This window comes from Falco cherrug, chromosome 7 (genome assembly GCF_023634085.1).
Source record: "Falco cherrug isolate bFalChe1 chromosome 7, bFalChe1.pri, whole genome shotgun sequence".
Lineage (NCBI taxonomy): Eukaryota > Metazoa > Chordata > Aves > Falconiformes > Falconidae > Falco > Falco cherrug.
In genome coordinates this window covers 41,705,324-41,731,784 of record NC_073703.1, presented here as the reverse complement: position 1 = coordinate 41,731,784, position 26,461 = coordinate 41,705,324, and the positions used below count along the sequence as shown (strand labels likewise).

The following is a 26,461-nucleotide window of genomic DNA, read 5'->3' as shown; positions in this document are numbered from 1 at the left end:
GGCCAAAATGAAACAATTAATCTAAAGCACCATCCTCCCTAGCCCTGAAATCAATTAAATTTAACTTTTTAAAAATTTATTTAAGGTTTGTGACAGTAAGAGGAAAAACCTGTCCTTTCCCACTTGTTTCAAATATCTCATGTGTTCTGAAGGTGAACAGGAACCCATATTCATATGTATTGAACTTGTAAAAAATCAAGTTCAGACATAATTTAAAGATGCCTTCTGGTTTCCGTAATTTCAGTGCAGCTTTTTCTAGCCTGTTCTGTGTTCAGTATTTGTCTTAATAAACTGTCTCCATACACTGAATCAAGTGAATCATCCTTGGCCATGGAGAACCCCTGGTAGTGATGTCTCATTGTGTAAGTCAGATGCTGAATAGGATAAATTCATTTTGCGAAGCTGTAGAACATGTTAACATGTGCAGTTTATGAGTAAATTGGTAATACTTCAGCTTTTTAAATGAAACCATTCATTTTATGAGTGATCAGAAAGTACTTCATCTCTTGAAGGAAAATGCAAGAGGCAAATTAATATATAAATAATGTGTGTTGACCTGTTCTTCATGTGTTTTATGTTAACGCCAAGAACCTCATCCGGTATCACTGAAATACACGATGAGAGAGCAGGACTATATTCAGACTCAGGTGACTCACAAATAAAACTGTGAGCTATTTATTGGGACTTAAATACCTTAGCTATGTGTACATAACTTTCAGCTCTGCGTAATCCAGCTGAAGTCATAAAATCAACATGCTGAACTCTTTTTTGGTATCAGGACAGTTCTGCTTTTGATTGAATACTTCCATAATTAAAAAGAATAGCATCATCTTTATTTTCTCTGTGTAGTCAGCCTCGAGAAGTGTTTCATCTAGAATGCATTTCTTTCTTCTTCCTTTTCCTTCCCTTCGTTTCAGTATGATGATCCCTGGAAATGCTGCAGGTGTGGCCAAGCAGTTCCTCCGTTGTGTGTTCCATCAGCTGGCTCCCAATGGCATCTTCCCTCAGCTCTTCCAGAGCAATATTAAAGGTAATGTGTGGTATCTGAGTGCATTTCTGACCCTTTCAGTTACCTCCGTATGGACAGCCAGTGCAAAAATGTCTTTCAAATTTCAGATGGAAGCTTTTTACGGACCTTGGCCACGTCTCTTATGGACTTCAGTGAGCTGAGCTCCATTGCTGCTCTGAGCCAGCTGTTAGAGGTATGTTGACTACCAGGTCTGTTAATGGTGCTAGTTTTATTAGCATTATCAAGCATATTAGATAATTTCTCCTCATTCATTAAGAGTTCAAACTTGCGTCACCTAAAGCAATGCAAAGTTTTGTTTTGTCCTTCCTGGAAGCAGGATTAAACTGTCCTCACAGTTTTCCTTGTGGGTTTTGCTCTCACTGATAGGTTGGTGTGTCTTTTTTTTTTTTTCTTTTTCCTTAGACCACCTCCTGGATCTGTCCTACACATTGGTAGTGTGGGCCATCCCTTCCCCTAGCACAATTTTCGGTTTGCAGGAACATTTTTGCTTCTCCCTCTCCGCTGTATCTGATGGCATTTTCTTTAAATAGTCCAAAGATTTATTGCCTGCCTTTCACTGCCTGCCTTCTTGGCTTGTTTCTACTGTAACTTTTATCCTCCCACTTGCACTAGTCACTTGCATGTATCCTGCTCTTCCAAGAGCATGGTGGTTGCTTCATACAAAGATACTGACATCACTTTAAAACTGCTTATATCTTTCCAGGCCTGATCCTAGTAGAAAAGCCAAAAAAGCATACATGGTCTGCTGAACATTAATGAACATATCTTGTTGAAAACTGTTCAAAGGAAAACATGGGCAATCCCCTGATGAATACTTTATGAGTTCAGCTTTTTTTTTTACTACTATTCCAGTCTAAGGAGGTTATGAGTTAGGACTCTACTTATAACATTTTTGGCTCGAAATATTTTGGTCAATACTTAAGGAACTGAAATAGACTTAACTGTCACAGACACAGTTCAAATTGCTGGCACAAAATTTTATCTGTAGCCTTATAGAAGAGGTAAGTAGTATTTTGTCTGAACAAATTAACCTCAGCATTTCAAATACTGTTTAAGGGCCCTTTTGTGCACATGTCCATTTGTTTATAGTTCTTGTTTTGTTTCCCAGGGTTTAAACAACAAAAAGAATTTACCAGCAGGGGGTGCGATGCTACGCTGTTTGGAAAATATTGCTACCTTTATGGAAGCCTTGCCAATGGATTCACCCAGCAACCTCTGGACCACAATTAGTAATCAGTTTCAGACCTTCCTTACTAAACTCCCTTGTGTTTTGCCGCTTAAGGTATGATGTATGGACATCTGAAATGAGCTATACTGCCATTGGTCAGGATATACCAAACAGTGGGAAAGCTGTGAAAGAGAAATCAGAGCGGATTGTTATGAATATTTTCTAATGTTTTGACTAATGTTTCCAGAGGACTGGATTTATTGTATATCTGATCCATCCCTTTAATTATATTTTCCATGGGTAATGATAAAAACTCTGACCAGAGTACTCTTCACCTCTTTGTTGGCTTTTTTCATCTGTACTTTCTATGCCCTGTCTTTGTCGGATTAGAATACTGCATTTGAGAGAATCAGCATTTTGGCAATGAAAATCCATCTTGTTTTAACTATTAAAAGAAAATAAAACTCCCGAGGAGAGCAACACCACCTAATTAATTTGCTAAAAGTACACAATAGTCAGACAGGCAGAGAGAACTGAGACTACTGGGAACTGAGCCTAGCCTGTTTGGCTGACCAGGTTGTAGTTCTGGCTGTAATCAGAATATAGTTGCAGAAACTGAATCTAGAAGAACTGGGCTCTGATTTCTGAGTCCTCCTCCTAATCTTATCTCCTAATGTGTGTATTTCCAGATGTCTTTTCAGTAAACACAGCAAAAACTTATTCTGAGTCTTTCCAGTAAACATGGGATTCTGATGCCCTTATTCTGATGCCTTTATTCTGACTTTATTTCCTATGGCTTGTATGAGCCCAGTGGAAATTTCTTCTGTGCAAAGCAGTGTTGCTCAGCCTGAGCTGAGGAATCCAAGATCTAACTTTGTGACTTATAACATTGTCTTTTAAATTGGCTGTCACCACCAAATTACATGAATAATAGTAAATTCCTTGGCACTACTATGCAATAGTCAGATCTTGAAACCTCTTTAGGCTTTGGTAAATTGAGGCACTATCCTGCAACACTTACTAAGCCAAACAGGCAATAGCCATTCCCTTTGCGTACTAGCCACCCCAATCTGTTGTATCTCATCTAATTGAAATAAATAGAGAAATACATTGAATCTTAATAGTTCCAGCTGCATGTCTGCCATTCACGGAACGTTTAGATGGAGTGTTTACCTTTTTTCCCTTTTATTCATGGGAGGCTTGCTCCTGAATTTTCCATCTCCTGTTCTTTCCTCTAGGGTCATAAATGACTCTTGGCTGTTCTAGATGTTTACAGCAGGGAAGAGGCAAGACAGCAGATAGACCTTGAAAAGTCCCATTCACTGCTGCCACCTGTGTGATTTACTCAGGGGAAAAGTCAATTATACCATAAGGAATGACTTTAGAGGGGCACCTGGAGCAGCTATTGCCAGGCGGCTTTGTGATGTTATGGGATACTCATTGCAGCCCTGTCTTGGGTTGTGAGGGAAAACTTCATAGCCCAGGGCAACCACAGAAATATAAAATGAGGTAGATGGTGTGTACATCCTGCTAACTCACTCTTTTTTGTCCGCTCTCTTTTTTTTTTCCTCCAAACCAGTTTTATTACAGTGAAAATATATTTCTAGGAAATTTTTGTCATAAAAGGTATAAAGTTGACTTTTCTAAACTAGCCCTTTAGTGAAATTTTCTGATCTCAAGGCCTATGCTGTAGTGTGTTACCACTGAAGGAGTATGATTGTGTATTCAGAAATAAGCGAGTTTTGGCAAAGTAAAGGTCAATCATCAGGGATCATTTTTTAGACGTCACCTATAACTTCTTCTTAGCTGCTACCACTAAAAGCAAGACATGTACAGAAAGGTACTAACTCTGGGTTTTTTCTTTTTTTCTTTTTTTCTTTTCTTTTCTTTCCTGCCTTGAAATATGTTCACAGTGTTCTTTAGATTCTAGTTTAAGAATCATGATTTGCTTGTTGAAGATATCTACCACTAGTGCCACCAGGGTAAGTTCCAAGAAGAGAAAACTGTTGCCTCAGATTTAGCCAGCCTGTGCCGTTCTATGAATGTGGTGTTATCCCCTAGCTAGGAAAGTATTCTATATAAGCATAAAATTGTGCAGTCCGACACCCTTTGGAGTATGAAAAGAGCTTACGAATCTAGGTTACAGTAAAGTGTGGGTGAGATTACGTTCCTGTGTGGGTGTGAATTTATATCTTCTTAAAGATTTGATAGTCTCTTTTTTCCCTTTTTTCTTCCTCCTCTTTTCTTTTGAAAAAATAATAAAAATAGTAATGAACTTCCTTAGAAGTTCTGCAGTACAATTCCACTGAGGTCAGTGAGGTTTTTCTGCATAAACACAATAGAATCTCTTATATCTTGTAAACACTGTGTCAGAGGGGAAACTATTTTCTGATGTTTTGCTTCTAATTTCTCATACGAGCATGAAGGCAAATGCTAGATAGAATAGCCATTGAGTGCAACAGTGTAAATCCCAGCAAGACAGCCTCTGAGATAAAAATAAAGCTGTTCCTTTCAGGCTTTCAGAGTCGAATGCATTTTGTTTTGCTGAGCGACAGGTTACTGATTTCTCTAAATCATGTCATTGCAGAGTCTTCTGGAGCCTTTTTCAAAGTTACTAAGCTTTGTAATTCAGAATGCTGTCTTCACTCTGGCCTACCTGGTGGAACTGTGTGGTTTGTGCTACCGAGCCTTCACTAAGGTAAAAATAAGACTATGTCTACTTCTAGGGATAACGGAAATAGGACAGACAAAGTCCTACTTCCCTCAAGTAATATGTTTGTAAGTTAAGATTAAATCAGTGTCAGGTTTCAGGTGTGTCAACAGTTTTAATGTAGTTTGGCTAATCAAGTGATTTTGATTCAGTGCCTTTTATTATTACTGAGTTTCACATTTACACTATAGACACAGATAAAGGGAACCTGCCGAAAACATTACTTAGAAAAGTATTTTGGTGTGTTTTCATGACCTGGAATTTTTTTTCTCTTGAAGAGATGATGCCTGGTATTCATGCGTGACTTGAAATGTCTATACAGTCATATCTTTCCTAGTGCACAAGTTTAGCCACATAACTTGTGCAGTAAAAGCTTAAATATTTCTGGTAATGCCTTTGAGAGCACAGCTGTTAGGGAGGGCAACAGATAGCTAAGTGAAGTGGAAGACTCCAAGTCAGGAGCTTCCCAGATTAGATCCTCTTTCATCCTGTATTAGGTATCTCACTTCAGTGTGCATGGCTGTAAGCTGCGTAGAAAAGAGAGTAAGTATGTGTGTACCTTTAAAAAATGTGTAAGATTTCTGGGTGAAAGCTGTGTGTACAAATAACACTCAGTTAACACTCAAGTTCATTTTGTAGCTATTGGTGAGAAGTTAAACAACAAAATCTACAAAAACCAATCAGACCTTTCACTCAGGCCCTGTATGCTCCATTATGTAGATTGTTAAGGTACTGAACAAGAATGTTGCTTCAACTGCTAAAGTGCACAGTTTTCCATCCTCAGTACATTGTCAAAACAGTAATTAATCATCAGGAAACATTCTCTCATAAGTAGCTACATGATTTTCTATATTGATAATGGACAACTGGAACATGTGTTGCTTCAGTCTTGGTAAGACAAAGTATCGCTGGACAAACAGTGAAGAAGAAATGATAAAAGCAACGAAACTCTAGCACAAAAACTGCACCACAAGAAAATAAGTAAAACTTTTACTGGATGTAATAGTTTGAAGCATTAAATAGAAACTAACAGTATGTTTAATTACAGCAAGCAAATGCTACCAGATCTATAGTTAAGGCTTTGGGCAAGGCAAAGTGAGAAAAATAAAGTCCAACATGTTGTTTTTTTTTTTCATTGAAACAAAAAATGTGCCATTTAAAACTGAAGCAAAAATACTCCTCTTGCATTCATGGTCTGATAAGACTATTTCACATATGCCTGCTAAAGCAAATTGTGAAATACAGAAATAAAACAGTTTTACTTCCCTCATGCTCTACAGTTTTGGTTATTTCAAAAAAAAATTTATTAAGCCCCTGGTATCATGCGTTTCTTGCTTGCTTCCTGGTTCAATGTTCTGTTAATATATTGCATACTTAATTGCACACAGGAAGCTTGGATTATAGTGCTTGGTAAAATCTCCTACTTGATTTAGTTTAATACAACCTGGTGACTCAGAAATGGAATCATTAGTGAATGGTCTGCAATTCATAGCCACAAAATGCTTAATTTAGTGGAACTCCACACTACATTATCTTTGTTATTTCTGAAAGCTTATAATGGTTTTGCATTAGAAATATCAAATTGATGACTGCTGTTAGGAAAGAATATCCATTGTGATGTCTGTGTTTCTCTACAGTGGAAATCACTGTAGCCAAGTAAGAGCGTTGTTTGTGATAGAATACCACATAGAAGTGAACTCCAGAAGGAAAATAATTTGTAACCATTGAAACTATTCAGATTTAATTACTTGTTTTGCAACTTTGAATGTGCTGGCTGGAACAAACCACCAGCTTTCAGCTAAGCAGTGGAGGATCCTTGTGTTTTCAAAGACCAAGCTACTCTGACATGCACTTTGTAGAGGTCATGCTGTACAACCACTCCAAATCTTATTTTATCTCCAAAGTTTTCCTAATATCCTGTGGCAGGAATATCTCAGTTTCTCTTGTCTTGGAGCCTGAAGACTCACATCAGTCTGATATTTCCTTGTCTGAGTTTCTGTTCCAGGTCAGTAATTTGATTTTTCTCAGCACCTTTAGAACTCTCAGTTGAGAGTAGCATCATCTCTTCTGTAGATTGTAGTAATCTTTACTTTCAAGTATCTTAAGGTCAGAAATGGACACTTTTTGGCTTTGCTGTCTCTTACAGCTTGAACCTAAACTTAACCTTTGACTAGCATTCTGTTGACCCTTATTAAGTAAATCAGAATGCCACTGCATTGGACATGACATGATTTTGCTATTTAATTTCTTTAAAGAATATTGAAGTGGCTGTTCTTCAGTATTTGTGATTTGCTACTACTCTACTGTAGTAGCAGCAAAGATAAAATAAAGAATTTTGCTTTATACTGGCTTACTTGCAGGATCACATACCACTGCATTGAAGAACCAAATATACTATTCTTATTACTAAATTACTTATTTAGTAGTTTCACGCTCTACACATAGACCTCTGGCAAGTCACAGTTTGGAGGTTGCAAGGCATTTTTTTATAGAGATGTAGACACTTGAGAGGGTTAATTTAGTTGAACAGAGGCTAAAGAGGTTGTATTCTTGACTCTTTGGTGCCAGGTTTACACATGTGACTCCCCTGGACTTCATTCTCATGGAACTAGTACCCATTCACAGTGTTGTGGCAGAGTATAAAGTTCTTAAATATGTATAAACACAGTTTATACATATTTATCACCAGCAGAATGACAAGAATAAGTAGACTTCAAGAGGAAGGGTACTCTGGGCTATTGACTTCAGTGCCATCACTCTTGATTTACAGTGCAGGAAGCAAGAGGTCAGATGCCAAAAAAACATTTTGCTTGATTTTGCTTCTCCCCTCTGCATTGCATGTACTTAAACATTAAGAGTTTAGATTGTGAGACAGGACACTTCTTTAACAAAGAGGGTAGCTCAGTGTTGTATTATCCTTAGAGCCAAGGAAAGCTGGGATTCATGAAGGTTATGTTTCCTTCCCCGTGTTCTGACAGAGCAATCCAGTATGGTCTAATTACGTCCTGTGTAGCATAGGTGTTAATCTGTAAAATAGCTGAATGCTTCTGAAAGAATTTTACCTCTCTTCTTTCCCAGTATGTGCAGGCTGCTGTAGTGAGTTACTAATAGGAACTTCTGTCCAGTGTTTTGCAGGATGTGGTTGTCAGCTGTCTGAGCATGGAACTGCATTATGTGTGTCTTAAGACTGTGAAAGCATATGACAGTTGGAAGGTGTCGCAGCACTCTCCAAACTATCAAGCTGCAACAAGGTCTTTTACCATCTCATACCAGCATACTCTTCATGCCAGTCCCTTTGCTGCCTTCTCCTCATCTCTCCTCACCCAGGGCATGTGTTCTCTCTTCTCTGCTTCTTCCTCCTCTCTCTTCCTCGGCTGCTCTCTCTCCATTGGCTGCCCCACCACTGAACAGAACCAGCCACAGCTGCCCCTTATCTACATCAGCCAACCCACCACCCCTGAAGCCAGCTGTATATTATCAATGATAATTAACCCACCTTCATTCCTCTACAATTCCCACCAACCATCATCACTGCTCATTACACTCAGTCTCATAATCTGAAGGGCCTCACACGGGTCAACAATTGTCACAGCACTCTCCAAACTATCAAGCTGCAACAAGGACTTTTGCCATCTCATACCAACATACTCTTCATGCCAGTCCCTCTGCTGCCTTCTCACCCAGGGTGCATGTTCTCTCTGCTTCTTCCTCAGCTGCTCTCTCTCCGTTGGCTGCCCCACCACTGAACAGAACCAGCCACAGCTGCCCCTTATCTACATCAGCCAACCCACCGCCCCTGAAGCCAGCCCACAGCTGTATGTTGTCAATGATAACTGACCCACCTTCATTCCTCTACAGGAAGGTTCACTCTTGTGGGTGAATTCTAGCCAAGTAATCAGGGTCTGTTTGCACCTTGACTATTGTGCTCTGTTCTGGTTCCACATTCCCAGTCAGAATATAGTAGAATTGGAGACAGTTCAGATAATGGTAACAAGAATGATCAAATAGTGGGATGAGTTCCACATACAGAGCAACTAAGTTAGGGCTCTTCAGTCTGAAACAACTGATGGGAATGTGAGAGAGGTCACAAGTGACCCAGGCAGGGATGGGTAATTTCTTGCCTTTCCAGAACAAGAACATAGCGAGACTGTAGGAACCAGTGGCAAAGCAAGTAAAGGGGAGTGGTTCTTCAACAGTGTGTGAGTCCTTGCCAAGTACTATGGGTACTGAAAGTTGACATGCATCCAGGATGTCAATGGACACATACATGGAAAAGAAATCCACTGAGAGATATGAATTACACAGAAACCATTCTGAGCTCAGAAGTTGCCTGAGCTGAAAATGGTGGCTAGGAGAGCAGTAGTGGAGTTATACATGCTTGCCTTGTTTTTATTCTTCCTTTTGCATCTGGCCTTGTTGGAGATAAGTTACTGAGGACATTTGTTCTGGTCTGACCTCTCCTGGATATTCTTATATTGTGTTATTCTTACCAGAGCACCACTCACACATGTTGGATGTGTGACTTTTGAGCACTTCTACCCTCAGATAATGGTTTCATAATACAGCTGAACTGGTCCAATGTTTGCTGCTCCCATAAGGGAATGATTTATTTATTGTTTTAAGTTTAATTTTGAAGTGTTAGCTTCCTGTGAGTTTAGCTGTCTAGACTGCAGCAATGTAGTCACACAAGGACCACTGCAGTTTGGAGCTGATTCCATCAGCTAAATGTGTTATCTGTCCTTACATTCCATGTAATTGAAGATCAAACTAGGAGCTTGAAGTAAGTTCTCTTGATTCACAGGCTGTCATCATAACATCCGTGAAAGACATACCATTCTGTTGTTTTGGCACCTTTTCCCAAATCAGGGGCTGATATTTAAAATCTGTTTTCATTAAAAGGTATGTGGGTGTTGTGGGAGACACAGTGTTGCTGTAAGCTTTGTTCGGCAGTATGCTGGGCAGATACAACGTGGTGACCTTAGCTTTCTGAGGAGGAATGCTGGTGACTGGCTTCTTGGACTGCTGCAACCAAAGCTTACTCTCACTTCCAGCTATTCATCGCCTCCAACTCATTCCTTTGTAGCTGCACTTGCTACTGTGTTCAGCTGGATGTGGCCTTCAAACTGACCCTCACTAACTAAACCTCCCAAGACTTCTCTGAGGAAGAGGCAAACTTTATTATCCCATTTTATAGATGTCATAGAGGAACAGAGGCCCTGGCTGAGTGAAATGTTCCACACATTTAAGTTAAGTGAGCAGTCAAGTGCCTGAGATTTACAAGATGGACGATACTAGGCTTTAAATCTTAAGCACACTTTGGATATGCTATCTTATTTAGACAACATTATTTCATCTCTAATGGTCATTTGAAAGTGTACGTCTTCCTGCTGATCAAAATTCTTGACTTTTTGTTCCACATTTTTATCTTATCATCCAAAGTCAGAGAATGTCAAAGTAAGATGTGTAACAGGCTCGTCTTATCTCTGGTACCTCCTTGCTGTCTCAGCTCTACAGCTCTATTCTTAGGCTTCTGTGTTCTAATCTCCATTGGCTGGTTTTCCCCTGTGTTTTAAAATGTTTCTGTTGTAGCAGCTGTAGCCAAGATGGTTTTTATTGTGTGAGTGGAAAAGTACTGCTACTTTAATAATACTTGCACAAGCTGTCTTAGTGCAAGCACCCTTATTTTAAGGGGAGTGACAACAGAAAAAAAAGTATGGTAAAATGTAGACCTGTTCTGACAGGTTTAATGAAAGAATAATGCTAAATACTATTGCCAGTTTTGTTCTCCTGTGTCAATCCTTAACTGCTTTCCCCTTTTCCCTTTATATGGACCTACGTAGTGAAAACTACACTGCACGCCTAAACTTTATAACTCTTTTATAACATCTGTCTATATTTCACAGGCATAATATTGAAATATTGGATATAGTGCCTGATACAAAGTCAAAAGAGAATCACCCTCATTAATGTCTGTTCAATCAAGTCTGTAGGATTACATAAATGACGAATGATGTCTACTTTTTTCAAGACAGGAGAAACCAGTACACTGTTGTAACTTTTTTATTCTCAAACTTAGATAAAAAGTATCTTTATGGTTTACTAGTGGGTGTCAGTGAATTTCAGGACATTCATAATTCTCTGTTTTCCTGTTATAGGAAAGGGACAAATTCTACTTGACGCGCAGTGTCATATTGGAGTTACTGCAGGCACTCAAGTTAAAGTCACCCTTACCAGACATGAATCTGCTGCTGTTGGTGCAGGTACAGGAGACTCTTATGTAATTTTCATACCGATCCTGTCTCAGCCCAAATTCAGGGTGGGGTGGGGATGGGGGGTGGAGGCGAATCCAACATGGTTGCAGAAAGTACCAGCAATGTCAGGGGAAGCAAGAATTTTTTGAATCAAAATCCAGTTACACTTGTAACCATAGGTGCATACCTTTAGACTCCCATACTAAAATTTATGAAACTAAACTGGGAATCCACATTTCCCAAGGTGATAATGACCTGTGCATCATTGCTGATGTATTGAGGATCATAGAATATATCCTGAGTTGGAAGGGACCCATAAGTATCGAGTCCATTGAGCTTCATACCATGTCCCAGGCTGCCCCAGGTGCTTGTCTTCATATCATAGCTCCGAAACCGGTGAGCAGTTTGTGTGGGAAGGAGGTGCTAGCTGATCATGGGCCAGAACTCAGTTTCTGTCTATTTAGGCAGGCAGTAAGCTGTCACCAGTCCCTGCAGACCATTCTCTCTAAACATGGAATTTTCCAGCAAAGAATACATAGACAGTATTTCTGTTCCTTTCATTCTGTGAATTGCTGAGGTAGGAGTTAAGCTAGCTTTTTCATAGGAGAATCTGAGTAAGATACAAACTTGTGAAAAATCTTTCTGCCTCCAACATGCCAAGTGTGGCACTGTCTGGCACTGTTTCAAGCCTGTCCTTGAAAAACAGTTTACTGAAGTCCATCAGTTTTAATTGCAGGTAGCGGGCTTTCATTGTTTACAATGATCTAACCATTACATATGTTTAGTAACTATAAATGACAGGGGACCAGCACAACAGCACTCCATAAGGTTCAAGCAAGATGTTTGTTATGTAGACCATTCATAATGCTCCCAGCATCACAGCTCCATTCACTCTTTCCCCTCTCATTATGGTGTCAAAGTGTCAAAGGTTCATATAGCTTACTATGGGCTCGCTTTCTTTTGAGCACTGGTACATTACTCATAGTAAATAAGTGGTTGCCAGTTGACAGAGAAATAATACTGACAGGTGAAATTATATAGCAGTTAGGATAACTCTGAAAACAATTACAATGCCATCAGTGTTAGGGGAAGAAGTTGGCGTGGGGAAGAATAACACTTCAGGGTCTTTATTTTGATAGTAAAAAAAATTTAGTCTAAAAAGCTGAAATTAGCATTCTTTTTAAAATTTTTTTTTTAAAGCCCAGAATACTTCTTTTTTTGGTTGCAGTCAAGACCATCGACAAAAACCACCAGCCTCTTTTCTGGCTTACAGCTGGTGATGCAGATTGATACCATGTGCATCACTGTTTGTTGAATTGAACTGAATTTTATTTTTATTACAAAATCAATTTTTCTGCCTAGCTCCATTGTATAGCTTAGTCCCATGGCTGCCCCAAAGGGTGACAGTCCCACAGTCTAGTCAATCCTGAACTCTTCATTTGAGAATGCGAACATGCCAGATGAGTTTTGGCAGTGGGATTTAGCTGGTAAACACTTGTCCTTCACATTGAGCCAATTGCCTGATAGACACAGTAAGCAAAATTCTCTCTTACATCATCTCATAAAGATAAAATGATAATTGCTTGGTTTTCCTCCTAGCATTGTTCCCATACGCTGTATTCACTTTGGGATGTATTCATACCTTAACAGCACCTAATGTGGATATAAATGTCTTTTATGATGTCTCTCTTTCAGAGGCTGATGAAGTGATTCATATTTCCTGCTATCCAAAGCAGCCAGCTTCTGTTTTTATGCAGTCAATGGTAAAGAATAGGGGTTGTATTCAGACCATCTGCTATCGATGCCTACTGGAGGCATGATGACTACTTCTCCCATTGATTGTGTAAATTGGCAGCCCTTGGTAGTATGTGGTCTGAATCATTCAACAGCCTCTTGAATTTAAATACTGCAATAACCATTAAGCCCATCTTAAGCAGCATTGTAATTTAAGAAACCTAGTAGTAAAAAACCCCATATCTTTCTGCTTATTTTTATTTTCTTTGCTGTCATTAATAGAATGAAGGGATTGGTTCACCTCTTTACCACACAAAGCTACTACAATATTGATTCAGATTGCATGGTTTTGAATCCATGAAGCTATAGCACGGTTAATACAGCACTAAACGGAAATGGTTTTAATTTCCAGGACAGTCATGTCTCCACGGACATGTTAGCCTGTATACAAGATTCTATACAGACAGTGCACACAGAACACAGTCAAAATGTTCGAGATAATAAAGGAGCTAGGAGCCCTTTAATTTAATGATAGATCAGTCGTAGGCTGGCTAACAAAGGAATTCCTAGGAATGTACATTTGACACCCGCATGCATCCAGATTACATAGTGCCGTCAGTGTCACTGGTGACATCAGTGCTAAGATGAGACTTAACTTTATCGCACTTTACAAAGAATGAGAATTTTAACCAGATCACCCCCATTATTGCACATATGTCCTGAATGATAAAGGGTACGGAAAGGCTGTCTCCTTGATTTGTCCTAGCACATGAAAGCCATCAAGTACGTGCTGCTGTTCCATGGGTTTCCATAGGAACTGCTGCTTCACCCAGCATTTTGTTTCCCAGGATTTTTCTCCTGCTCACATTTCACCAGCACACATCTTCAGGATTTCCATTACTTAAAATTATATTAGTGTCTCATTAAGATTTGCTTGTTCAGCTAGGCTCTAAGGTTCAGTATATCTGATCTGTTTTGTTTAGATGGCTCCTTTTTTAGGCCAGATCTTCAGCTAATGTAAATCAGTGTATGTCTAGTGGTTCCACTTGTGTTTCTGTGAAGATCTGATCTACTAATTACTGAATGGAAGGATTTAAAGTTACATATAATACATTTATAAGAATATATATTTTAATGTGGTGGTTTGACCTTGGCTGGGTGCCAGGTGCCCACCAAGCCGCTCTATCACTCCTCTTCTTAGCAGAGCATAGAGGGGAGAAAATAGGATGGAAAAAACCCCTCATAGATCAAGGTGGAGGCAGTTTAATAAAGCAATGACAAAGCTGCACACGGAAGCAAGGAAAACAAAAGTTATTCTTTACTTCCCATCAGCAGATGATGTTCAGCCACTTCCCAGGAAGCAGGGCTTCAGTATGCATAATGGTTGCTCTGGAAAACAACTGTTGTAAATAATGGATGTCCTCCCTTCCTTCTCCTTTCTCTTAGCTTTTACAGCTGGTCAGACGTCATATGGTGTGGACTATCCCACTGGTCCCTTTGGGTCAGCTGTCCTGGCTGTGTCCTCTCCTAAGATCTTGCCCACCCCCAGCCTACTGGTGGGGGTTGGAGGGGAAGGTGGGGGAGATGGCCTTGATGCCATGCAAGCACTGCTCAGCAGTGGCCAAAACTCTGGTGTGTTATCACCACCCTTCTAGCTACCAGTACAAGCACGGCACTGTGGGGGCTGCTGTGGAGAAAATTAGCTCCATGGTGGCCAGATCTGATAGATTTTAAAAATCTGGTTATGAATGGAGGTGTAATACAGATGATTATGGTATATAGGTAATTCACTCCTGTCAGCAGACACTCCCATTTAGAAATGATTTTGCAGCTGTATCTTAACAGACAATGCTAATAAAAAGCATGGCAATTATTTGCCCTGTTTTTCGTCTTATTGCAGGATGGGGGTATTTTTCTTTCCTTTCTTCTTTACATATGGCATTAAATCTCTTGCCAGTGATGTCTTAATATATTATAGTATTTGTAGAGGGAGACAACATAAGTGACAGTGAATTGGACTGGAAATGTAAGAAATTTTTCATTTTGAGTTTGGTTTCCCCATCCTCTTTTGACTGCATTGCAACTTTTGGAAGGATCCTTGGAACTGGCAGTCTGATAATGAGAAAGATAAACTAAACAAGGCCTAATTTTTTGTTAGACATGGATTAGACTTTGTCAGATTGGGTTATATAACAGATATTAATTTTAAACTCCTCTGTGCCGATGTAGAAAGCTTATGGAAGGCCAGTAGAGCTTGCTTGAACTGCGGCTTCTTATTATTGCTCTTAAGAGAAAATGTTGCCTGAAATAAATTACGTTTGTCTTTGGCAAGGTTTTTTGGTTGACTTATATGTTGAGTGCTGTACAATGTTTGTAGCAGTGCACTGAACTCACTGTTGGATGCTATATATACACTGAGCCAGATATTTCAGGGTATTATGGTCCTTTTTTGCATCTGATGTCGTACAAGGGAACCCTAAACTACACACAAATGGTTGAGTGAGAAATCCTTCATACAGGAAAACAACATATCTGTTGTCCAGCAGACCCAGTGTCAACATTGCTCTTTCTGAGATAGGGTGCAGTAGTAGAAAATCTGTCATCTATTTGCCTAAGTCCATTGATGGCCTTTCTTTTAAAAGAGAAGTGGAGTCATGGCTGCTGTGTGAAGTAAGACTGAACTGCCTTTACTGGATTGATACAGCCCATAACCCAGGCACCAGGCCTTCTCAACTGAAATATGAGTTAGATTACTGTTTTCTTTCCATTTGACTTATTCTGGTGTAAAATAAATTCTAACCAGAAGAAGAATCAACTGAAGCCAGGCCTGTTTTTGAGGATACTTGATTAGATTACTAATCTAAACTCAGGTATGTCTTTCTGGTATTTATCCCAGAGAACAGACACTCTTCATCAAAACATAGGTTAAGTAGTCTTGGTAGACAGTCTGAGTTCAGATTAAGTCTGTCATTGGAAGGTAAAGTGTGTGGAAGTGTGAGAGTAAATTCTAGGTCTGTAAAGAATATTTGGAAATATTTTCAAGAGCGGTCAGTCATTGAGAGTACTGCTAACACACATTCATCAGACAACTGTAAAATATATTGTGTAGTCAGTATCTGTCTCAATTTGTGAAGGTACCATGATGTTAATTTTCAAGAAAGAAGATTAAGGCTCAGATGTTAGTCTAACTTCTTTTCTCTCTGCTGTTTCTTGGAATGTTGCATTGCATCACTATGGACAGAAATTTCTCAAGTGCAAATACAGTATTAGGACAACAAGTTTAGGAACAAGCAAATCATTTCCAAGATGTCCAATGCGTGAATGAAGCTTATGATAATCAAATAACAGTATTAGCAGGTCTAACATATGAATGATATATACATCAGAGATTTTGGGTCAAGGGATCTGGAGATAAGAAAAAAAAAAAGGCAAGGAAAGTAAAAGCATAAGAAAACCAATTAGAAAGATTCTACTGTAACAGGATGATACTGACCTCTCAGAAACAGCTTCCATTTTTGTAGCCTTGTGGTCTGTGTTATGCAGAAGTTATACCACACTATACCAGGATGTTCTCAACTTCAATATTGTTCATATAATTCATCATTGTAGAACTTCAGTGACAGTATTGTAATGTCACAGTGAAGAATGGCGTGCTGCCTTGCCATCCACTGTCATGATTTACTCTGTAATGAAAGAGTAACATTTGATATATGCAAGGAATAGCAAAGATGTATATTTTTACTCATAAAGAAAGGCTGATTTATTATATAATATTCTTCAAATTGCTTCTGCACAGCATATATGTGTTAATTAAGGACATTAAAGTCATATGTTTTTTCATTAAAATTAGCTCATTTATAATGGTGTGTTAAGTAGGTTGTTTATAAAGAAAGAGAGCTCTAAAGGCAAATTACCATGAATAAAAGCAAGAAGAGATCTGAAGTGATTTTAATAAAGTCATGAATAAACTATTAATGTCTTCAGGTTCTTCCAAAAATAATGAAAAAATAACTTTTCTTTAATTTCTTCTTAGTTTGTTTGTGCAGATGCTGGAACAAAACTAGCTGAGTCTACAATCTTGCATAAACAGATGATTGCCTCTATGCCTGGTGTAAGTACTGAGTGAATCAAACTCCATCTCTTAGTTTTGGTTTTTAAAAAAAGTATCTTATTCAGCTTGTTTTCCTTCATTGTAATGTTCTTTTCATTTTTTTTCTGGTTGTCAAGGTGTATTGCAGGCAGAGGTTGAGATTCTTCTTCCTTTTTATTAATGCTGGAAAAGTTCTGAATTTGATATATCTTCCCTTTCTTTCACTGATCATCTTTAGTTGGAGCCTGTACTCAAGAAGACAGCATGTGAGGAACAGACCAGCTGAATGCCTCAAAAAGTGGTAACAGGGAGGAAAGCTACAAGCTATTGGCTCCATTCTGACAAAAGATTGTCCAGTTAATGAAGGGAGTTAACAGTATTTTTCTGGACATTCATTATATCCTGCTGATGAGTGTAGCTAAATTACCAGTACTCATAATTGCCCAGGTGCTGGATATGCACCTGGTGAATATGTGAGGAAGTAGCACAGCTGGAGGTCTTGTTCCATGACACGTGTGACTGAGTACCCAAACAGATGAGGGTTAGTTCAGGTCTGCTCCACAAGCTGAGGAAGGCTCGTTTCCCTTTATTTGTGCGTCTGTCAGCTTTAGGGATGACCTTATAGGATCTTTCCCATATATCTTCTGAATTTTGTGATTTTTTTTAAAAGCAAATCTTCAATAATACCTTCCCTCCCAACAGAATATTTTAGTTTATACTTGCTTTAGATAGAGTAACTTTGGTGTTACAAGGTATGATAGGAAAGTGGTCATTTCAGAAGAAATCGTAGAGAATCAGGCTGCGTGCTGCTTGAATGAATCGTAACAGATGGCTGGAGAGAAGTCTTCTGCAACTGAGTATTATTTTCAGAGGTCTGAGTATAGTATCTTGTATAATTCTGTTATTCAATATTTTAGAACCCATGTGGAATCCGTAGTTCCACATAAACTGGATGGAGGATATGCTGACGGGGCTGCCAGTGACCTTGTTTTACTGGTTGTTATGCTGTCAAGGCAACTGACAGGCATTTGAAATAGCATTTGAAAAGCCAGAAGGTGGCATAGTTCGACACCGTGTAGATTGATATTAATACACAAAAATGGGAAGCACCCAGGTCAGTTGCTCAAAGTAGAATGGTAACAGTTTTTCAAACTTCAGACACTAAAACTCAATTATGGCTTAATAATTTTGTGATCACAACTAAATCTGGTTCATTTGTATACTCAGATAGTGTAATTGGCTTCCGTGCTTCAAAGTGTAGGTAATGAAACAGAGGTCAAAGAGTGGTTTTCCCCTGTAAACTTCATTGTAATGACTTGCCCTGAGCCTGTGGCTTCGGATACAGTAGTTTTTGGCAGCTTCAAAAAGATATCTAATTTGATAATTCCATCACTTAGTCTCAAAAGCTAAGCATTGCTTTTACTTGGCCCCTAAGGATGAAGCATTCATAGTTCTTGAATTCAGCTAGCATTATCTTCACCTCAGACTATTAACATGTAAACAGAAGTTTATATGATACCTAGTGGGTGAGTTGTATCACCTTTTAGAAGTTTCTCTCCGGGGTTCTTTGGTCTGGTCAAAGCCTTTATTTAATCTGACAGCTTTGTTCAGTTGACTGCTTTGCACACCTTGGGCGCATGTACTAGCTGAAGGCCAGATTCTCATTTCTCACTGTGTTTTAGGAAAAGGATTATGAATATTTGTACTGTGGGAGTACAAGCACCACATTAAATCCTTTTGTTTTCCCTTTGAGGTTGTTCTTGCTCTGGCACAGATCACTTCTCAATGTGTACACCTTTTTGATCAATCTGGAGCAGTTCATGAAGGATTTTATTTATCCCTTGTAGTCCTTGCCTCCCCTTTTCAAAATTGAAGCTAGCATAGGTGCTATTAGAGTCATGTATTTTGAATGATTTTGCTTCAGGAAAAAAGAAGTAACTCTTAAATTTCAGTGGTTTTCATTTTACTGATGTTTATACATAAAATACCTGAGGCCAGTCATTTAAACTGTTTTTCCCTCATTGTTAATGTGAACATAAGGGCATCTGTGCCTGTGACTGAATTTTTGTTCACTGGGATTGTAGCTGATTGGTCCCACTTGCAGTAGTGCTCAGCTGCTTGAAGAACTGAGTTAAACTCTTTTTGACTTTTTAAGACTGATTCTGGACCACTGTAAAGTTCAGGATAATCTGACAAGGATGTTCTTGAAAGTTTCATCAGTTAATCTTTTTTTGCTGTCACAGATAAGAGTATTTTATGATGCACGAAGAAGCTGCAGTGACTGGGCTATCTTTTTATACTATCATCAGATAAGAGGGCATATTACAGTGAGAAGAAAACCCTCAAAGAGTACCACCTATTCCTAATTAATCTAATTAAAAAGTGAAATAGAGAATTTGAGGCAGACAATCTGTGTTCTGGTGAACAAGAAACAAAGACAAAAACATGAATATTCCAAACCTGGTACTTAAACTTATTTTTTTTATGTTCTAGTGTGGAACAGCAGCAATGGAATGCATGAGGCAATATGTTGGGGAAGTGCTGGATTTCATTGCAGATATGCATACCTTAACCAAATTAAAGGTTGGTTCTGGACCTACATTGATCTAAAACACATGTACTTTTTAAACAAAAATATGTTTTCTCTAATGAACCTGCCTGGAAAAAATGGTTGGAAGTCTTTGAGGATGACTGAAGGTTTTATTTCTTTCTTTTTTAAAAAAATGTTAGTACTGTTATAGATTAGACATTTCTGGGGAATCACTAAAAAGTAGCTTATGCAGTGTTGGAATGGGGGCTTATTCAGATATAGTAAGCACACAATAAAAACGCAGGCTTGTTGTTTCCTGAAATGTTGGTGATAAGCTAATGTCATACCAAAATCGCTGTGAGAAGTAGTTGCATTTAATATAATCCATGGAAACATAAAAGTCCTTGCCTGTACAACTAGTTGCACTCTTCTGGAGGAATTCCATGTCTCTTATATACACAGACACTTAAGTTAGTTGTAAGTTCAGAGGTTATTAAAATGCAGTAATTGACCTAAAAAAAAAAGAAAAAGGTGTGTGTGTGTCCTTTTTCCTATGGATGCTGCGGAGTTCATTGTCAGGTTATATTATGTTGAGGTGGGGAAAACTGAGTACTTCTTACTTCTGTAGTCCAAACTGTTTTTTGGTTTCTGTTCATTACTTTGAGCCAAATTGTAAGAGGAGCAATAGGAAAATATTTCTGTCAACATAAAATATTATATTTAGGAATGAATTTCATGAAAATGTCCTGGTAATAATTACCTGATCAAAACCTGGAATTTCTGTGTCATAGAGGAAGCCAGTATCTATTAAATTTCCTGCAAAATGGAAATTCTTTATGATGTTTTAAAAAAGAACTAGGCTAATTAACATTGCTGCTATATAATAGGAAATAATAGAAGTCTAACTGTTTCAATTGCTAGCAAAGTAGTATCTATTGTTAATAGCTTAGATAAATAATTAATGTAATATTTCAACTAATATACCAGTAGTAGTCATAATGTTGTGGAGGGAGCAGTATTTGTTCTATTTAGTGTAACGCTATCCCATTAGGTAGTTTTATTGTACCATCTGAAGCTGAGTACTAAGTGAGCACTGAGCTGGAGGTGAAAGTTTGGTGGTTAAAATCCTCCTTTTTGTAGAGGGAAAACACCTGTCTTACAGTGGAACCATGTGCCACTGCCAGGTGAAGTTAGAGCGTATCCTTTTGGGTTACACACCGGTACTCTGCACAAGGGTGGATTTCCTTCAGCGCGTAAAATGGAGGCAGAGGTGTGACTAGGCCTTGATGATTCTAACTTCTGCAAAGCTGGCAAGACAAATGAATGCTGTGGGAGTGCAGCAGAGGGACTGTTACAGATACGGAGGAGAGTCTGTGCTGTCAAAGATGCAGCCAGTTGTGAAGTCTAGCAGTAGAGTTTTAACCCTTGTACACCAGCAACTCATGATCCAAGGGGAGTTCGTCAACTGAAAGAGGTCATTTCATCACTGGGCACAGTCAAGTAGCTGGCAAGCTGCTTTTATGTGATCTAGAGCTCAGTTGACAGGTACAGAAAAACAGTGCTGTCCTGTTCTGGCTAGTATGAATCATATTGCCATTACTTACATGCCTGGTCTTTGGTGTATGTGGTCTAGGGAAGTTCTCTGACCAAGGTCTTGCATTTGTTTCTAAGCTCAAGAGTCACTGTGCTTTTATAACATGGGGTGCATCAGCTATTAAAGGTTTTTGATGGTCTGTTTTCCTGATAAATCAGTGTAGTGTTTCCCTGAAAGGGCCCCTCTACTACTTCACTAGTTCTCAGCTGAAAGTTACTGGAAATGCACTGCAGTGTTTCATGCCACAGGTTCACACAAGCATTGTGGCAGGCAAGACAGAATCAATGATAACCTCTAATTATGAATTTCAATACTGGAGTTTATTTATGGAGCAATGAAATGAGTACTTTTACCCTACTAGTTTCTCACACAGTGACTTTCTCACTGTCCCCCTGCTCCTTCCACCCCACTTCATGCTCCAGAGGGGATACTTTACTGTAAGTTAATAATACTACAGAGGAAGAAGAATTCCCAACTAAACTGAAACTCATCTCTTGACACTTGCAGTAACCTTGTTTTACTGGACAGAATATCCCCTTTATTAAGTTCTTACCATGTTGGCCATATGCCCTGAATCCCATTGAGTTTAAGAAAACCCCAAAACTTTATTAAGGGAAGAAGCCTTTTTTTGCTGGAGTAGAAATTTACTTCAGAGCGCAGACTAATAAATCATTTCAGATGAAATGGATTGCCTTCACACTCTATTCTTTAAAGTTATTCACCTGTTTCTTTTACAGTTCAGAATAGGTAGGCAAATGAATCATAAATGAGGGAGAGAGACATCTGGTTTGCCAGTTCCACAAGAAAACATGAACTTATCTTAAACCAGGAGTGGGGAATATTTATTTATAAATACTTGCAGGTCTCTTTTCTCCTGTGTAAAATGTTTCTGTAGAAAGCTGTCTGCCATTTGCGCTATTTCTTTCTGCCCCATTTCTCCCTTGAACTGTAATCTGGTTTTCAGAAGTGCTCTTACAATGCTGAAGTCTGATAAGATGATAATTTCTTAAGCTCAGTAGGACTATTTATTTTTTTAAAATGTTATACATGGATATAAGTAGGACATGAACTAAAAATTTACCCATTTCTTCGCCTTTATATTTTGAAATTAGGCAAGAAGCTTCCCAAATGCGTAGTCTGGCCATTTAAAACTAAATCAGAACCAAATGGTCTACAATGTCATGTTGGTTTGATTTAGCCGTGTAATACAGTAATCTGAGAACAAGATAAACATAACAGGGGAGTCAAATACAACACTAATTTTATGTACTGTAAAGAATAAGCTTTGGCTGTCTTTGGGAAATGAAAAGGCAGATCTTACTTAACCAGATCAGATAAACTTGTTCTGTAGTTCCAACATAGTTGGGAAAATATTTGTAAGCCTTTCTAAGTTTACAACAGTCAGAACTTTAAAGAAATCATCAACATCTAGATTGACATTCTTGTAAGCTCATTTAATATATTTACTTATGTTACTTATGTTTTATTGATGAAGGTGTTTCTCAGAAGTGAGTCCCAAGAATATAGAGTTGTACAGTTTCTTACTACAAGTATGTATTATTGACTGCATCTGGACTACCAAACTAACGCAAAGTATACTATATAATTTATATGACCAGTAACAATCCCAACAGCAAAAGTGTAATCTTTTTTTTTAAATTTTGAAATTTCTAATTTCTGTAGAAATTCAGTAAACAGAATTAGTTAGTTGTTTAGTTATTGTTATTTGTTGTTAGTTGTTATTCATTTCCAATATCTCATTTTGCATGTCTGAGAATAGTTTATTTGAAAGAGGTTAATTAATTTGTCCTGCATATCAGCAACTACTGCATTATAAAAAAGATATAAATGTTAATTCTCAAGGTAATCACATTCCAGTTTATTATCTTTTTTCCTTTGGGACAACATTTTAATTGTTAAAACTCAGCAACATTTTACTTAGAAAATTCCATTTTTGAATTTTCCATTCAAATTTTTGAAGAAGTATAATGTATCTGCCTGCATGCCTGTCTATCCTTTTTATCTGGCTCTATTAGATATTCATGATGGTACTGGTTTTTATTTTCCTCTTGAAAGAGACTTCAGGTAGGTAATTTCTGAGAGTGTAAGTTGCTGGGGTCAGATACTTATCTGTTACAAAATATTATTTGTCTTGTTATAATAATTTAGTAACTGATGACCTGGATTTTCTTGTGCAAAGCATATGGCTGTCCTTTAAGCAAGGAAAAACACTCGGCATGTGTTTTGTTAGTCTAGTAACAAAAGTAATGCAAAATTAGCTTAATTAGAAATACAGAAGTGTCTTAAGAAGCACCAATGAAACATTCCTTAGAGCTGACAAAGCAGGATGATAAATTATCTTTCCAGGCATAAATATTTGCGTGTTTCTTGATAAAAGGTTTAGCTCTTCTATTTCCAGGGCTTAAAGGCATTTGTAGCAGTTGAATAGTGCAACATAGTCACGCTGCCAATGAATGAGTGACAGCTTATTTCTGTACATGTAAATGGAATATTGCACAGGGAAGGCATTTCCTGCCCATATGCTGTCTTGTTAAGATGTTAGATTCTTTCATCTTCACTTAAGCTGTCTGGATGTGCAATTGTTAGTTTGTATTCATCAGCTGTTGAGTTGGCTGATACAAAAGGTGCCTATACATTCTACACAACTCATGTTTTGTGGGAGCTCTTGAAAACGTGGCTCTCCATGGAAAGATCTACATCATAAAGCTGTTACTAATATAGGAACTGGAGAATTTTTAAAAATCTATTTCTGATTTTTGTTCTGTAGTTTTGTAGACACAGTTAGAGAAGAGAATTTCTTCTTCAGTTTCCTTCCTGAGAAAGGAATTGAAGGGAAATGAAATACAATATACTGTTGCTTGCAAGAACTTGTTCCAGTGAAGTACTCTTTTCAGGTAGGAAATCAGATCTTTACCTTGCAGAGTCACATGAAGACTTGTTCTCAGCCACTGCATGAAGACACGTTTGGTGGACATCTGAAAGTTGGTTTAGCTCAGATTGCTGCTATGGAAATCACACGGGGAAACCACAGAGACAACAAAGCTGTGATCCGATACTTGCCTTGGCTTTACCATCCTCCTTCTGCAATGCAACAAGGGTAAGAATACTTTTCCACCAAAAGGAATACTAAAATGAGTTAGAAATCTTCACAAAATTCTGTGTTTATTGCCAGATTCCATAGACAAGACCTGCAGTAGGAAATGGTGGATGTGGGACATGGAAACAGCTGGTCAGCAGCTCCCTGGTCCCTAACCGAGGAGTTCATCAATGTGTTATTTAAAGTACATGCCAAAGGGACAGTGGAGGTAACTCCACTGGCTTGACTGGAGTTACCCTGGAAATTAACTTGATTCTGGATCTAGATACAGACAGTGAAAAGCACACAGGTACTTGATCAGTCCTAGAATTACAGAAAATATGTTGGGAATTGAGAATACAGTGGTTCTCTATACTATGCTTCATATGCTTAAAGTTAGATAAGAGAAATCCTGCTCTTCAAGACATGTTTTTTATCCCTTTTCAGTGTGAGAAATCCTAATCTGCAGTGTTTTATCTTCAGAAAGAAGGGAGAGACTGTCCCTTGTCTTACAGTGACAGCAAACAAAATGTTTTGAATGTAGAGCATTGTGGGACTGTGTTTCAAGAAACCTGTATTCATGTCCCAGCTTTGTCCCAGACTTTGCCCCAGGATTCTTAGGCTAAGTTCTAAGCTGCTAAGGCTCCAGTCCTGTAGATATATCTGCATGTACTTTCACGTAGGACATATCTAGTTTTGGAAATACGACATTATCATCTCCTTGCGCTTTAGTTTCTTATATGTAAAAGAAGGACTATGTGTTCTCAATTGAAGGCAGTGAATTCCTTTGAGACCCTATAGGTACTTGAGGAAGAGCAAAATATCGCAATCTACTTAAAAAAATAATGTAATGCCTCTCTGGTGCTATGAGTCCTTGACAGTGACGTCAAATCAGAAATTAAAAACAGTAGTGAGAGTGGTCTATTAAGTAGTGATTATTGATTGAAAACAAATACCCCCCCCCCCTTCTATCTATGAATTCAAATGAGTATGTAATATGAAGTTGGTAGCAGCAAGGGGACAGATAGGATGACAGCAGAAAAGTGTTATTCCTTTTTAGATTATATAAGCACATAAATTATTATTATTTTTTTTAACAATCAGACATTGCATCTAGATAGTGGATGAATCCTTAAGTGTTACAAAAAAGCATAGTCCCTGCCCTCAAAAGTCCAAATGTCCAAGGAGAGGCTAAGGAAAAGAGAAACTAACTCCACTTTACCAATGGAGAAGTGGAACACGGTGGAGATAAGGCATGGCACCTGCCTCGGAGCTTGCTGTGGAATGGAGAATCTTCTGCCATTGCCCTGTCAGCTGTGTGCTGTCTTGGGGGAGCTGAGAGGAGCATTTCTGCTTGGTTAGCCTTTCCCATCTGATGGTTTCTGTTGAAAAATCACTGCATATGGAACCAGTGAATCTGTGGATGTTTTAGCCTTTTATAGAGACTGTTCCTTAGACCCACAAAATATGTTCTGTTGGACTTATTAATGATATGTCAAGTCCAATAAGTTCTGTGTGGTTCTAGTCTTCCCATAAGCTGTATCAGTGATCTGTGCCTCCAGCACACTGAGACTGCATCTGCCTAGTGTGCATAAGGAGACGCCATATTTTGGGGAAAACAAGAAAACTTAGCATCATTGTAAAATCCACTCTTTCTTGACAGGCCCAAAGAGTTCATAGAATGTGTCTCACACATTCGTTTGCTGTCCTGGCTACTTCTGGGGTCTCTGACACACAATGCTGTCTGTCCAAATTCTCCATCATCTTGCATGCCTATTCCACTGGATGCAGGTTCACAAATTGCTGACCACCTTATTGTTATTCTGATTGGGTTTCCAGAGCAATCAAAGGTAAGGGATTCTGTGTTTTAAGTGGAAATGCATTATATATTTGCCTTATTATTGCAAACATGTATCTGTTTCTTTGTAAGAAAAAAAGAGGGGTAAAACCTTATGTGGTGGGTTGACCTTGGCCAGACACCAGGTGCCCACCAATCTGCTCTATCACTCCCCTCCTCAACAGAACAGAGGGAGAGAAAATAAGATGGAAAAAAACCCTTGTGGGTCAAGGTAAGGGCAGTTTAATGAAGCAATAACAAAAGTTGTGCCCACAGAAGCGAAGGAAAACAAAAGACGTTAGTTAATCTCTACTTCCCATGAGCAGGTGATGTTCAGCCACTTCCCAGGAAGCAGCACTTCAGTATGCATAATGGTTGCTCTGGAAGACAACCATCATAAATAACTGTTGTCCTCCCTTC

General features: G+C 38.5%; 1 protein-coding gene and 1 long non-coding RNA gene across 11 annotated transcripts in view; one reads left to right on the top strand and one right to left on the bottom strand.

Moving 5' to 3' along the window:
- UNC79 (unc-79 homolog, NALCN channel complex subunit) overlaps positions 1-26,461 on the top strand; it is a 117,149-nt gene that overhangs the window by 80,208 nt on the left and 10,480 nt on the right. For 5 of the 6 annotated variants that reach the window (XM_055715430.1, XM_055715427.1, XM_055715429.1 and 2 more), the window contains 10 exons: positions 918-1,030; positions 1,117-1,202; positions 2,139-2,312; positions 4,112-4,180; positions 4,786-4,896; positions 11,064-11,168; positions 16,927-17,004; positions 19,477-19,566; positions 24,050-24,225; positions 25,868-26,054. In XM_055715430.1, the coding sequence (XP_055571405.1) occupies positions 918-1,030; positions 1,117-1,202; positions 2,139-2,312; positions 4,112-4,180; positions 4,786-4,896; positions 11,064-11,168; positions 16,927-17,004; positions 19,477-19,566; positions 24,050-24,225; positions 25,868-26,054 (1,189 nt within the window). The remainder of the gene's footprint in view (positions 1-917; positions 1,031-1,116; positions 1,203-2,138; positions 2,313-4,111; positions 4,181-4,785; positions 4,897-11,063; positions 11,169-16,926; positions 17,005-19,476; positions 19,567-24,049; positions 24,226-25,867; positions 26,055-26,461) is intronic. The other variant, XM_055715428.1, reaches the window with a different exon arrangement.
- Positions 1-26,461, bottom strand: part of LOC114015750 (uncharacterized) — a 77,345-nt gene that overhangs the window by 49,312 nt on the left and 1,572 nt on the right. For 4 of the 5 annotated variants that reach the window (XR_008733076.1, XR_008733073.1, XR_008733075.1 and 1 more), the window contains exon 2: positions 16,387-16,576. This is a non-coding gene — a long non-coding RNA (uncharacterized LOC114015750). Of the gene's footprint in view, positions 1-16,386; positions 16,577-24,042; positions 24,133-26,461 lie in introns of those variants that run through there. The other variant, XR_008733072.1, reaches the window with a different exon arrangement.